This window comes from Vigna angularis, chromosome 2 (assembly GCF_016808095.1).
Source record: "Vigna angularis cultivar LongXiaoDou No.4 chromosome 2, ASM1680809v1, whole genome shotgun sequence".
NCBI classification, from domain to species: domain Eukaryota; kingdom Viridiplantae; phylum Streptophyta; class Magnoliopsida; order Fabales; family Fabaceae; genus Vigna; species Vigna angularis.
In genome coordinates, this window is record NC_068971.1 from 30,207,885 (window position 1) to 30,221,839 (window position 13,955).

Below are 13,955 nucleotides of genomic sequence, written 5' to 3' on the forward strand. Positions count from 1 at the left end.
TGCTATTCTTGTTCTACCGCAGTTTCACTAAGTTTATACTAAAATGGTTGGAGGAGAATAAAGGAGAAGCAGAGAAAGTTGCACGTTTCTATTGTGTTTGGGGTTAAATAGAAACAAATTTTAGGGTTTCTACCAAACCGGATTATGTGACGAAACCCAGTTCACTGAAAAAACCAAACACACATTTTGTGCAATTCAAGGCTCGATTCATACTAGGATTGCAATCCATATGATTCTGAGACTAAATCACACAATATAACCACAATATAAGAGTAAAAACGAGTGTTTAAGCAATTTGTATCATGAGAGAGAAGAAGAGTATTGTTCTGTTTATTGCAAGATACTTACTACCATGGTGGGAAATGCAGCATTAACAATAAATTTAGTAATCTGACAGCAACCAATGACTTAAAAGACTCAGGATAGGTCCCAAGTTATGCAGTATAATATAAGAGAGGTAACTACCTGAACTAGATGTTCACCTTCTTCATAAGGTTCAGGCTCAATACCTGGAAAGAGATAAGGATGGCTGCATGCTTTTCTTAGCTGTATCACCTATAAATGTGATCACATTTGTCGTTAATGTGAATAGAACAAGCAGAAGATGATACTAAAGTATACCATACTTTACGGATGGTACTCATTATTTTTACTTACTAGAAGATTGTGCCAAATAATCTGTTAGATAATCGCCGAAACATCAAGGGCATGTTTGAATTTAATTATTCCAAGAGAAAAATTGCTTTATTTTCAAAATTTCTCAAGAAGCTGGCAAAAAAAGAAAGGAACTTTTCTCCTAAAATAAGTTGAATGAAATATGCACCAAGTAAATTATTATATAACCTTGATTTACAGTGGACCAAATTACCCTTCATTAAAATATGCAAAACCATCGCCTAATGAATGCTCTCTCCTTCCATTTCATGAAAATAAGAAGACAAGGATAAAGTTGAGAGATAATAATTAAAACTTGATTTTATAAACTGTTCTAAAAATTGAAACACGTATTTTTTAACATGTAATTTGAATCGCACCCCCAAAACTAGTGGAACAAAAAATAGCACAAGTAAATGTTCAAAACAGGCTTGACTAACAATATTTTGTAGTGACTGGTGATTTGAAGTTCCAGATGATAGTGCAAGTAGCTTATGGAGTTCTTTCCTCAATATTGACATATAGACCTTTTTCTGCAAGATGACAAGGGGAACTAACCTGTTGGACACAATTTTAATATTCAAAACAACTTCATAATTATAGCTTAAATTGCAATAAAAGTGTTCAAAGCAGTCTTCGAGTGGAACAAGATACAACTTACACGGTTGTCTCAGTAAGAGGTGGTAGAACTAAATTTCCACACTCGATAAGCTTTGACTTGGTACGTCGAAGCATAAAGGCTCCCAATACACTTCTTAAAATATTAAGCCTCTCCTTTACCTTTGGAGCATCATGAACTGTTTAGAAACAAAACTGCAATTATTAGAAAGGGATTAAAGAAGTTAATTTTATTAACGTATAATGTTTACACTTTTGCATCATCATAGGTACTCAACAAGAAACCTTCTAACATGTGTTAGCAAGAATGCAAGAATCTAGCAAGGAAAATTTAAAAGTACCTACAGCCTTTAAAAAGTTTACATCACTAGTTATGGATTATTGAAAACAAATTTATGAGAAAAGAAACTATGAATTGATCATTCTTAACAGCTATATATAAACTATAGAAGCTCAACTAACATACTGGATCAGTTAAAGCACCTGACGGTGGCAGTTGTAACAAACTACTCTAACAAAATTTAGCAAATAATGATAGTAATAACTTAATAACTAGTTCATAAAAGCACTTATCCACCAATGTTATTCATATCATGTCATTTACCTAGGGTAAGGTCATGAACAAAGCATGTACAACCAAAGACAAGAGGAGAATGGAGTAAAGGTCTTTTGTTGGATACAAGAGAGTAAGGAACCTAATTATTAAGTACAGAGGAAGGCATGCAATCAATCAAATGTCATGCTTTGAGAATTGCATCTCCCCAGAAGCAAAGAGGAACAATATGGTGAAGAAGAAGGAAACAGGTAGTGTTAACTGTTAGATATATTATATCTTTTATCTTTTAGTTAGTTTGTTATTATTTCTCATTTGTATTTTGGGCTTAGCCCATATTTCTTCTATTATAAATAGAGAACCCTATGTGCGTATCTAACACAAGACAGATTAATCTAATATATAATTTTCATTATATTCAACATGGTATCAGAGCAGGTTCTCTGAACCTCTTCTAGTGGTCTCTGCCGGCGGCCGGCCGCCAAGGCCGCCGGTAGCCCCTATAAATTTCAGTCGGCAGTCCATTTTCTCTTCTTCTCAGTGCACCAGTCCAGACCGAGTGTGCCACTGATGTCGCCGCCACTTTCCGCTGCCATCGCTGCTAACTCTGTCGCCGCCGCCGCCGTCATAGTTTCGACTGGTGACCTGCGGATCTGGACCGTCTCTTCGAGCGACGGCCAACCACGCCGGTTTCGAGAGCCAGTTCTCAGTCACGCGCCGCCACGCAGCGCTTCTTTCCGGCCAGTCCATCGCCGGTCGCCGGCCGCCGTCACAGTTTCGACCGGTGACCAGTAGATCTGAAGCGTCTCCACGAGCGACGACCAACCCCACCGGTGCCGGCGTCTGATTCTTCCGAACGCGCCGCCACGAGGGCCAAATAAGTCCGCCGTCGACCATCGTCTGCCGCCGGCCACCGTCGCAGATTCGACCGGTGACCAGCGGATCTGGATCGCCTCTTCGAGCGCGACCTAACCCGGTGGTCGCCGTCTCTGTATCCGCTCAACGCGCCTCCACGCGCCGCCTGTCTCCAGCTGAGCTCAGACGCGTACTGTTCACGCGCCGCTGTCCCGCTGTCGGAATCACACTGCGCCTCTGCCGGTCGTCTCGCCGGACCTCCCTCTCTCTGTTCAGACCTTCCAGAGCAGCCATTGCTGCCATCTTCGTTTGTCTTCGTCTCCGTCTTTGATGATCCAGGCACCGTTTGCCGCTGTCCAGCCACCGTTTGCCGCTGTCCAGCCACTGTTTGCCGCTGTCCAGCCACTGTTTGCCGCTGTCCAGCCACTGTTTGCCGCTGTCCGTGCCGTTTGACCGCTGTCCAGGCACTGTTTTCCGCTGTCCAGGCACCGTTTTCCGCTGTCCAGGCGCCGTTTGCCGCTGTTCGGGCGCCATTTGCTGCTGTTCGGCACTGTTTGTCACTTTTCGGTGCTAGAGTTAGCCCGATGTTTGGCACTGTTTGCCGCTGTTTGGTGCTAGAGTTAGCACTGTTTGCCGCTGTTTGGTGCTAGAGTTAGCACTGTTTGCCGCTGTTTGGTGCTAGAGTTAGCACTGTTTGTCGCTTTTTGGTGCTAGAGTTAGCACTGTTTGCCGCTGTTCGGTGCTAGAGTTAGCCCGATCTTCTTGTGATACACTGCTAAGTATCACCACTTGGGAGTTGTCCAGCAAAGAATTTTGGACCTCCAACATGTCTTTGGATCTTTGATGCCTTTATTTCAGCATTATAGCTTAGTATTTTGTTTCTGCTTTAGTGGTCCAGCAACTGTGATATTCCACATTTTCGCCCTTCACACTAAGGGGGAGTACACTTCCAAGACACTGCAAGTCACATATATATGGGTGTAGTCCCTGCAGTTTTGTAGATTTCAACTACTACTGTTGATCCCGTCACCCAGCCATCATTGATGAGGATTTAGTGTAGTCCCTGCAGTTTTGTAGCTCTTAGCTTTCAGCTACCACTGTTGATCCCGTCACTCATCCATCATTGATTGGAAATCAGTCCTTGCAGTTTGTCATTGTCCACCACCGCTTTCCTTCATCCACTTTTGAAGTTGAAGTTTCACAAGCTGATGTTATTCCATCTATGTTTGCCTCACACTCTTGAAGACAAATCATCTAGTTCAACACTGAGTTCATCTATTCCAAGCTTAGTTCATACAATTTGTATGCTCCAGCTTGAGGGGGAGTGTTAGATATATTATATCTTTTATCTTTTAGTTAGTTTGTTATTATTTCTCATTTGTATTTTGGGCTTAGCCCATATTTCTTCTATTATAAATAGAGAACCCTATGTGCGTATCTAACACAAGGGAGATTAATCTAATATATAATTTTCATTATATTCAACATTAACCAAGTGTCGATTCTTTATTTCATGACACGGTTCTATTGTGGTGTGAGAAAGTTGTTTGATGAAGAATACCATGTGATTTCAAAATAGACTGAAATTGGGAGACACATATTCACAAGCATTGTTAGGTCGTAAAATTGTAATAGAGGTGCCAAATTGATTTTGAATTTCAAGTGAGAAACTTTGGAATATAGAAAAAACATCAAAATAATTTTTCATTAATAATAACCAAGTACATCAGCAAAAATCATCAATGGCACGACAAGGACTCCAAATATCCAAATGAACCAAGTCAAAAGGATACAGAGCACTTTTATTAACTCAAGGACCGTATGCATGACGAGTACATTTTCCTAACTAACAAGACTGACATTCAAAAGATGAACGATAAGGAAAACTTGGAACCATAAGACACATTTTGTTAGTGCTAGGATGACTTAAGCGTTGATGCTCCGGGGATTGAAACGTAGTGGAGGTACACACAACTGATTGTGGAAAATAGTAATGTATTAGACACAACTGACATTCAGCATATTTGTCTGCATCATTAGTGAAAGGCATGATGATAGGATATGTAATGTATTAGACAATTTGTAGACAGTTTTTAGATAGTTTGGCAAAAATAAAACATAGAAGTTAGTATGAAGTGGTTAGGGGTAGTTAGGAGGAGTTTAAACAGCAGTTAGGGGAAGTTTTGATTAGTAGTTAGGCATTTTTTGTCTTTTAAGGAGGGGGTGTTCTAGTTCTGGTTGTTGAGTGTTTTATTCTGAACGGGGACTGTCCTGTGTAGAAGGGAATGTTTTCCCTTGGATGTTGTTGAATGTTTTCTTATTTTTCATTCAATAAACTACTGCCTCACAGTGAGGTTTCTTGTCTCTATTTGTGATTGTTTATTTTGATATAGTATCTAGGTTTCTTGACACCAAGAAACCTAACACATGAGGACACCAAAATCTACAATTATGTGGTCAAGCTTACTGAGATAGGTTTGTATATTGTGGTCTTCAAGCTTTACGGAAATAAGGTTGGAGATAACATTGTATAGGTAATGATTACTATAGGATAGGTAATGATTACTATAGGATAGGTAATGATTACTATAGGAATAAAGTCTCTTGGATTTGTTCGAAACATCATAACAAGTAGTAACAGCTTGATATTGGGGTTGCAATTTGCCATCAATGGAAAACCAAACAACGCTACATAGAGGCATCAATTTGCTTCCATTGGGCATGATCAGCACTTGGAATATCTTTGGCTTGTCTTGCCAAGTGGTTTTCAAGACCTTGACCCTGAAACCACAACTGGACAGCAGCAACCCAAGAAATGTAATTGCTTGTTCCAATCAGTTTTTCACATGGAATTAGTAGAACAACAGTAAAAGTCACTACAGAATCAGTATTTGAGTGGGAGTTGGCAAAAGCAACGGGAAACAAGCCAAAACAGAGAGCCTGGATGTAAGAAAGGGGTAGAGTGCGCGTCATGAAGTAGGTCGTGCTGAAAGAAAGAGAAAAATCACAATATGTTACGAGTGTGTGAAACGCACGCCACAGGAAGAAGTTGTTCTAGTAGCAGGGTCATCGGAGAAAAACAGCGCTTGGTGATGAAAAAGGAAAAGGCACGCAATGACCATGGGTACTATTCACCCGAGAGGATGGGAAGAGGGATAAAGAAAAACTAAAACTACTTATACTATATAAAAGAAGAATTATCATATTCTCATGCAGACCACATAGTATGTATTTATAGTAATTTATAAAATTAAATACATTAAACTCTTGCTTAATAATCAAGGATCAATGATCATAATTTCCTAGAATCTGTACCAGCTAATGATTAACAAATTTGTATAGTTAATTATTTACTAATTACATTCTAACACTATCACATGGGAGTTATACTCTGTTAGATATATTATATCTTTTATCTTTTAGTTAGTTTGTTATTATTTCTCATTTGTATTTTGGGCTTAGCCCATATTTCTTCTATTATAAATAGAGAACCCTATGTATGTTAACACAAGGGAGATTAATCCAAAATATAGTTTTTCACTATATTCAACATGGTATCAGAGCAGGATCTCTGATCCTCTTCTAGTGTTCTCTGCTGTCTGCTGGCAGCCGGCCGCCATGGCCGCCGGCAGCCCCTACAGTTTCAGTCGGCAGTCCATTTTCTCTTCTTCGCAGTGCAGCCAGTCGCCTCTGCCGTCGACCAGGCACCGCTTTCCGCTGCCGTTGCTGCTATCGCTGTACCCGCCACTTTCCACGGCCAACCACCGTCGCCGCCGCCGCCGGCCACCACCGCAGTTTTAGCCGGTGACCTGCAGATCTGGACCGTCTCTTCGAGCGACGGCCAACCACGCCGGTTTCAAGAGCCAGTTCTCAGTCACGCGCCGCCACGCAGCGCTTCTTTCAGGCCAGTCCGTCGCCGGTCGCCGGCCGGCGTCACAGTTTCGACCGGTGACCAGCAGATCTGAAGCGTCTCCTTGAGCGACGGCCAACCCCGCCGGAGACAAGACCAGACTCCTCTTCACGCGCCTCCACGCGCCTCCTCTTTGCGTCAGATCTCGGGCACGTGTTCTGCACGCGCCGCCTTCCCGGTGTCGGAGTTTCACCGCGACACCTCCATAGCTCTCGCCGGACCTCCCTCTCTCTGTTCAGACCTCAGAGCAGCCATTGCTGCCATCTTCGTCTGTCTTCGTAACCGCTGTTGATGGTCCAGGCACCGTTTTCCGCTGTACAGGCACTGTTTGTCGCTGTCCAGCCACTGTTTGCCGCCGTCCGCGCCGTCTGCCACTGTCTGCGCCGTCTTCCGCTGTCCAGGCGCCGTCTTCCGCTGTCCGGCGCCGTTCGGCGCTGTTTGCCGCCGTTCGGCGCTGTTTGCCGCCGTTCGGCGCTGTTTGCCGCCGTTCGACGCTGTTTGCCGCCGTTCGGCGTTGTTTGTCGCCGTTCGGCACCGTATGCCGTTGTCCAGGCGTCATATGCTTCCAACAACTGTAGGCCCCCATCACCTCGTCAGTTAGTGATGGCAGTCCCTGTAGTTTTGTCGCTTCCAGCCACTACAGGCCCCATCAGTCAGTGATGGCAATTTAGTCCCTACATTTTTATAGCAGTCAACCGCCGCTGCAGCAACTACCGTCTCAGACAGACGCAACTGTGTCAGTTCTTCTTGGGCTAGAGTTTAGCCCGATCTTCTTGTGATACACTGCTAAGTATCACCACTTGGAAGTTGTCCAGCAAAGAATTTTGGACCTCCAACATGTCTTTGGATCTTTGATGCCTTTATTTCAGCATTATAGCTTAGTATTTTGTTTCTGCTTTAGTGGTCCAGCAACTGTGATATTCCACATTTCCGCCCTTCACACTAAGGGGGAGTACGTTTCCAAGACACTGCAAGTCACATATATATGGGTGTAGTCCCTGCAGTTTTGTAGATTTCAGCTACTACTGTTGATCCCGTCACCCAGCCATCATTGATGAGGATTTAGTGTAGTCCCTGCAGTTTTGTAGCTCTTAGCTTTCAGCTACCACTGTTGATCCCGTCACTCATCCATCATTGATTGGAAATCAGTCCTTGCAGTTTGTCATTGTCCACCACGGCTTTCCTTCATCCACTTTTGAAGTTGAAGTTTCACAAGCTGCTATTAGTCCATCTATGTTTGCCTCACACTCTTGAAGACAAATCATCTAGTTCAACACTGAGTTCATCTATTCCAAGCTTAGTTCATACAATTTGTATGCTCCAGCTTGAGGGGGAGTGTTAGATATATTATATCTTTTATCTTTTAGTTAGTTTGTTATTATTTCTCATTTGTATTTTGGGCTTAGCCCATATTTCTTCTATTATAAATAGAGAACCCTATGTGTGTTAACACAAGGGAGATTAATCCAAAATATAGTTTTTCACTATATTCAACATACTATAACATGGATCAAGTTAAATTTGTGAGCACTAAGATTCTATTATTGTGAAGCAAACTTCTAGAAGAACCAAAACAACATAATACAATGTTAAATTAAATAAAAATTACCTGATGAAAGATCACTGATGTCCTTAAACGTAGAAAGGAACTGATCCAGTGTACCACCAAAGACAGAAGGCATGCAAAAATACATCAATGCCCACAGTTCAGAAAGATTATTTTGAATAGGTGTGCCAGTCATCAGCAATCGTCTTGGCATTATGTAGCGATCTTTGAGAACATTAAATAAAACCTGTTCATGTCTAAGAGTTTTAGCATGTACCAATAATCTCAAAGGATGAAGACTACTACATTGTTCAAATTTTCACCATTAATCTATCTGAAATTTATGATTTACATATTTTTATCCTAAAGAGCTAATAACATGAAATGGACTGCATACAGGTATGTGTTCATGAACTGCATACAAGTATGTATTCATGAACTGCATACAGGTATGTGTTCATTGACATATCCTAAATTATGATTTGCATATTTGTAGAAATAAATCCTAATCATTTTTCTACATTTTGTGTCAATTCTGTCACACAGGTATGTTTTTATTGACGTATTCTTGTAAGTTACAATTTTATTTTGGATTTAATGTCTCAAAAGCACCCTTTACTCACTATTAGATTTTAGAATCTAGAGCCACCCACCATATGATACCCTTCCCTAAATATTTTGCCACATATTTCCCATTTCCTAGAAACAAGAAAATTTCCACAACTAATGGAAATAAGATAATTGCAGTTGGCAAGGAGATCTCCAAATAAACCCAACCATAATTCTAAAAAGTGTTCTGCATGTGCTTAAATTGTCCACAAATTTGATATATATACAAAAACTTACCAAGGATCTCTTGTGTAATTTGGTTTTTTTATAGCAACTCTTGCATATTGTAGAACAAAAAATCGGGAAAAACGATTGGACATGCTAAATCTGCCCTTTAAAAGTCAATCTTTGATGTCTGAATCCTCCATTACCAACACAAAAAACTCAATTGCTTCATCATCCACTAGGACATCCTTTCGTTTTATAAAGCTCTTGTATCTTCCTTGTTCAAAAATTTAAATTTGCAGAGTCTTCGTTGTGAGGTGTGCGAGTTGGCAAAAAACTCTAGGGTCCCTCTAATGGTCCTAATATGTCAAGGACTAAATGGTTTATCACATTTATTAATGATTGTACAAGGGTATCATGGCTTTTTCTGCTTAAACGCAAATCTAAGTTAGCTCTATTGTTGTGCATTTTTAGTCGGAAATAAAAAAATTAGGAGTTACTATCAAGAAACTTAGGTCTGTAATGCTAAATATTATTTCAATCAAACCTTAAATTTCATTTTACAAAAAGAAGAGATAATCCATGAATCCTCATGTATTTTCATACCCCAACAAAATTAAATTGCTGAACAGGAAAAATGGGGACTTACTATAACAAACTAGAGCCTTGCTTTTCCAAAATAAGGTTCCAAATAAATTTTGGAGAAAACCATACTTATTGCCACTTATTTAACTAACAAGTTACCTTCTACTGTTTTTGTCATTAATTATTCACTCATTCTATACACATATAACTCATTAACCTTCCACCTAGAATAGTTGGGTGGGTCTCATTTGTACATATTCAAAACAAAGGGAAAAACTTGACCCAAGGGCTATTAAATACGTTTTCATACGGAAAAACTCAACCCACAGCAAAGTTCAACACAGAAGATTCTAAAATTAAGGGGGTTGATGGCCACGTTAACAAAACTTACAGACTCAGGAAAATTTCTACTTAGCATTCGAGGTAATATTCCTTACTCTTGTGCACTCAATGCCTTAAATTCCCCTAAAGGTGTTTGGGTAATTGATTTTGGACCCACAAACCACATGACTCGATAATCTACTGCGGTATATCTTATAGACCCAGTCCAAGAAACAAAAAAATTGCATTTGCAGATGGAACTTCCATTACATTTGCTGAAAAAGGCGATATTATGATAAACCAGAATCTAATTCTGATCTGCATGTGCCCAAATTATCTGGCAATTTCATTTCTATTCACAAACTTACAATAGATTTACAATGTTTGGTGTTTTTTAATCCTACAACTTGTCAATTTAAGGATCAGGGAATGGGGAAGGTGATTGGCCTTGCTAAGGAAGACAATAGCTCTACCTTCTTCGTGGCTTCTTCTATGTCACGCGTGAATTAACTCTTTTGGATCATGAGGGCAAACCTAACCACTAATGTCAGAATGTAAGTCAGTGAAGATTTACCCAAGACTTGTTCCTCAGAACTGGGTTTGGCCTGGGCAATCAATAAATCGAATTCTTGGGCATAATCTTCAACACTACCGATTTGCCTCAGGGCTGCCAGTCTTTCATATATATTACCACGCCCATTTTCACCATATCTCTCCATTAAAGTTGTGGGAAAGTCTTCCCAAGATGGGTGTCTGACTTTGTTACGCAATATTGGAACCAGTGACATGCATTACCTTCCATACTGATGAAAGTGACAAGCAACTGCTCTGATGGCTTAACATCTTGCTTTTGTAAGATATTCCTAGATGAGGCTGCGAATTTTGTTTAAGTCAGGCGTGTTTTCTTTAATGTAAGTGACATCTTTCTGACACTCTGCTAGTTTGATTCCCTGATCACTGATCATATTTATTGCTATCAAGATGTGTTTTTCCATCATAAAATAAGGGGAAAAAGGCAGGTCGAACCAATTGTTAGGTTTTCTGTAATGACAGAAAGAAAAGGACTTTATTTGTCGCTGGGTTTATTGAGTTACAAAGGAGTCTACTCCTTCATACTAGAATCTGTCCAGTTTTTATCTAACCAGAAAATCACCCTTCCTTCCCTACAGAGGCCTAATTTATGAAAGGCAGAAAACAACTAACCTACTATTATAGAAAACCTAACTAATACGTCAAAGGATAAAAAAGGTTTAAATCCTGTTTTTACCTCTCTTCCTATAATACACTTTTAAAGTCCTATTGGTGTCCTGTGGTTCAACATATCTCCAATACATACCATATGTAATAACTAACACTTCACTGAAATGACATGTAATTAAACAAGTTTTATATACAGAAGCATATTTTTACTGAACACCGCCAAACATAAGGCATTTAATAGTTTTTTCAACATACACTAGACGGATTTTTAAGTCTTTGAGCTTCATCAATGATTGCATACTGCCATGGTATTTGAGAAAGAAAATCCTGATCCACCAGTGCAATGTCATATGAAGTTAATAGCACATCAAAAGGCAACAAGACCTGCTAAAAGTTGCAGAAAATGAAAATTAGTAGACATTCAAAACCCTTAATACTATGTTTTGAAAAAGACTTTGCATGCCATTGCACACATCAAAAGGCTATAAGACCTGATAAAAGTTCAACCAAATAATAATTAGTAGATATTCTAAAACCTATAATACTAACAACCATACTACTACGTTTTGAAAAGGACTTTTCATGTGATTGCCATTTATGTCCAATTCCAATCACTTCATTATTTTATTTTCCTCCTATTGCGTTTTCCTCAAAATGAGAGAGATGTTACACTCAAATTGTATTATTTGTGCTTGTTGATTGCTAAAGATCATAATCCTTCTCCACTTGGTAAGTCACCAGGTTATACAAAAAAGTTGTGTTTTCCACGGTATTCCCCTGTTACAACTTCCACAACAATATTTGGTTATCCAAACATTGTTTTTTAATAAATGTCATCCAGAACTCCAGATTCAAAGAGCATACGGGATAGTATAATTTACTCACATTCATTGTTGATGACTGTCTTGCTACATGTTCATGTATTTTCATGCGTAGATTGCGCCTATTTTCTTTATCACCAACATATTTGAACACTGTTAGTTTGGGGGTAAATTTAACTATCTCTAAGACCCAACCCTCAGTCACACTTAGAGGACATATAACCACTGAAAATAAAACAAAAGCATCAGAGAGCTAAATATTTAACAAAACACAGATTACAAGATAAAAATATAAAATTCTTAAATTAAACCAAGATTCCTTCACTCACAAAATGGCCCATCAGACAACTGGCACACTTTTAAATAGCTTAAAAAGGAGATAGCTTGCAAAGTCTTACCCAGTCCCATCTGTCCATATCAAAAACAAACATCAAAATTAACAAAACTAGGATCACATCTTGATTTTGTATTTCAATAAGAATATTGTGAACCTCGTATTCGGCCTTACATTTGGTGAATTAGGGAAAAACAAGACCCAAGAGAAATTAAAAAGCATTCACAGCTCTTAGAAGTTAATCATTTTTAAGATAATACAGCTCTTTGTATGTGAACAAACAAGATATGAACTCTTGACAAACATGTAGAACTATATTTATTTCAATACATATTATTACAACATACTAATGTATTTATAGGAGTAAAAGTTAGGCACCTCCTTAAGTTAGGCACCTCTAAGTTAGGCACCTCCTATGTTAGGCACCCCTAAGTTAGGCACCTCATACCTAAATAATTACAGAAAAATACTTAGTAAGTTTTTCTCTAATTACAACACTCCCCCTCAAGTTGGTAAATGAATATCAATCATTCCCAACTTGCTTACAAGATCTTGAAATCTTCCCTGAGGTAGCCCTTTTGTAAAAATATCTGCTAGCTGAAGACCTGTTGGAACATGAGTTATAATCATAAAGCCTCTATCTAGATTATCTTTTATAAAGTGTCTGTCAATCTCAATGTGCTTTGTCCTGTCATGTTGTACTGGATTATGAGCAATGCTTATGACAGACTTATTGTCACAGTATAGTTGCACAGGACTGTCTATCTTAATTTTAAGATCATCCAAAATGATTTTCATCCAAAGTCCTTCACACATTCCTTGAGCAAGGGCTCGAAATTCAGCTTCTGCACTAGAGCAAGATACTCTGTCTTGCTTTTTGCTCCTCCATGTTACCAGACTATTTCCAAGAAACATACAATACCCAGAAGTAGATTTTCTATCAGTAATAGACCCTGCATAATCAGCATCAGTATATATTTTCATACCTAATGTGTCTTCCCTTTTAAACAACAATCCCTTCCCTGGACTTGACTTCAAGTACTGGAGAATTTTATCAACTGCTTGCATGTGTCTATTTCTTGGATCATGCATGAATTGGCTTACTACACTAACTGCATAGGCAATGTCTGGTCTTGTGTGTGATAGATAGATCAGTTTTCCTACTAATCTTTGATACTGGGTCTTCTCTACAGGAGCACTTTCTTCACTTCCAATTCTATGATTCTGTTCTATAGGAATTGTTGAAGTTCAACATCCCAGTTTTCCCGTTTCTTTGAGGAGATCAAGTACATATTTCCTTTGGGAGATGAATATTCCTTCCTTGGAGTAAGCAACCTCTATTCCAAGAAAGTATTTAAGTTTTCCTAGGTCTTTCATTTCAAATTGAGCTGCCAGTTTTTCTTTTAATGCCAACTTTTCTGCTTCGTCATCTCCTGCAATAATCATGTCATCCACATAGACAAGCAATAGGGTGAGTTTACCTGTAGATGAATGTTTTATGAACAGAGTGTGGTCTCCTTGGCTTTGTCTGTATCCCAAGGAAATCATTGCTTTTGTAAATCTTCCAAACCATGCTCTAGGGGATTGCTTAAGACCATACAATGCTTTCTTTAGGAGACAAACCTTGTTTCGTTCATTTTTCACTTCAAACCCTGGGGGAATATCCATGTAAACTTCCTCTTCCAGATCTCCGTGAAGAAAGGCATTCTTTACATCCAACTGGTGTAAGTCCCATCTAAAATGAGCCGCCAAAGCAAGAATAACTCGAACTGTATTCATCTTTG

General features: G+C 39.3%; 1 protein-coding gene across 4 annotated transcripts in view; it reads right to left on the reverse strand.

Moving 5' to 3' along the window:
• Positions 1-13,955, reverse strand: part of LOC108329477 (probable helicase CHR10) — a 38,856-nt gene that overhangs the window by 14,059 nt on the left and 10,842 nt on the right. For 2 of the 4 annotated variants that reach the window (XM_052872625.1, XM_017563696.2), the window contains exons 2-8: positions 12,167-12,245; positions 11,902-12,062; positions 11,272-11,403; positions 8,200-8,383; positions 1,316-1,451; positions 1,095-1,212; positions 466-555 (exon numbers count right to left, since the gene is read on the reverse strand). In XM_052872625.1, the coding sequence (XP_052728585.1) occupies positions 466-555; positions 1,095-1,212; positions 1,316-1,451; positions 8,200-8,383; positions 11,272-11,403; positions 11,902-12,062; positions 12,167-12,245 (900 nt within the window). The remainder of the gene's footprint in view (positions 1-465; positions 556-1,094; positions 1,213-1,315; positions 1,452-8,199; positions 8,384-11,271; positions 11,404-11,901; positions 12,063-12,166; positions 12,246-13,955) is intronic. The other 2 variants (XM_052872624.1, XM_052872626.1) reach the window with 2 other exon arrangements.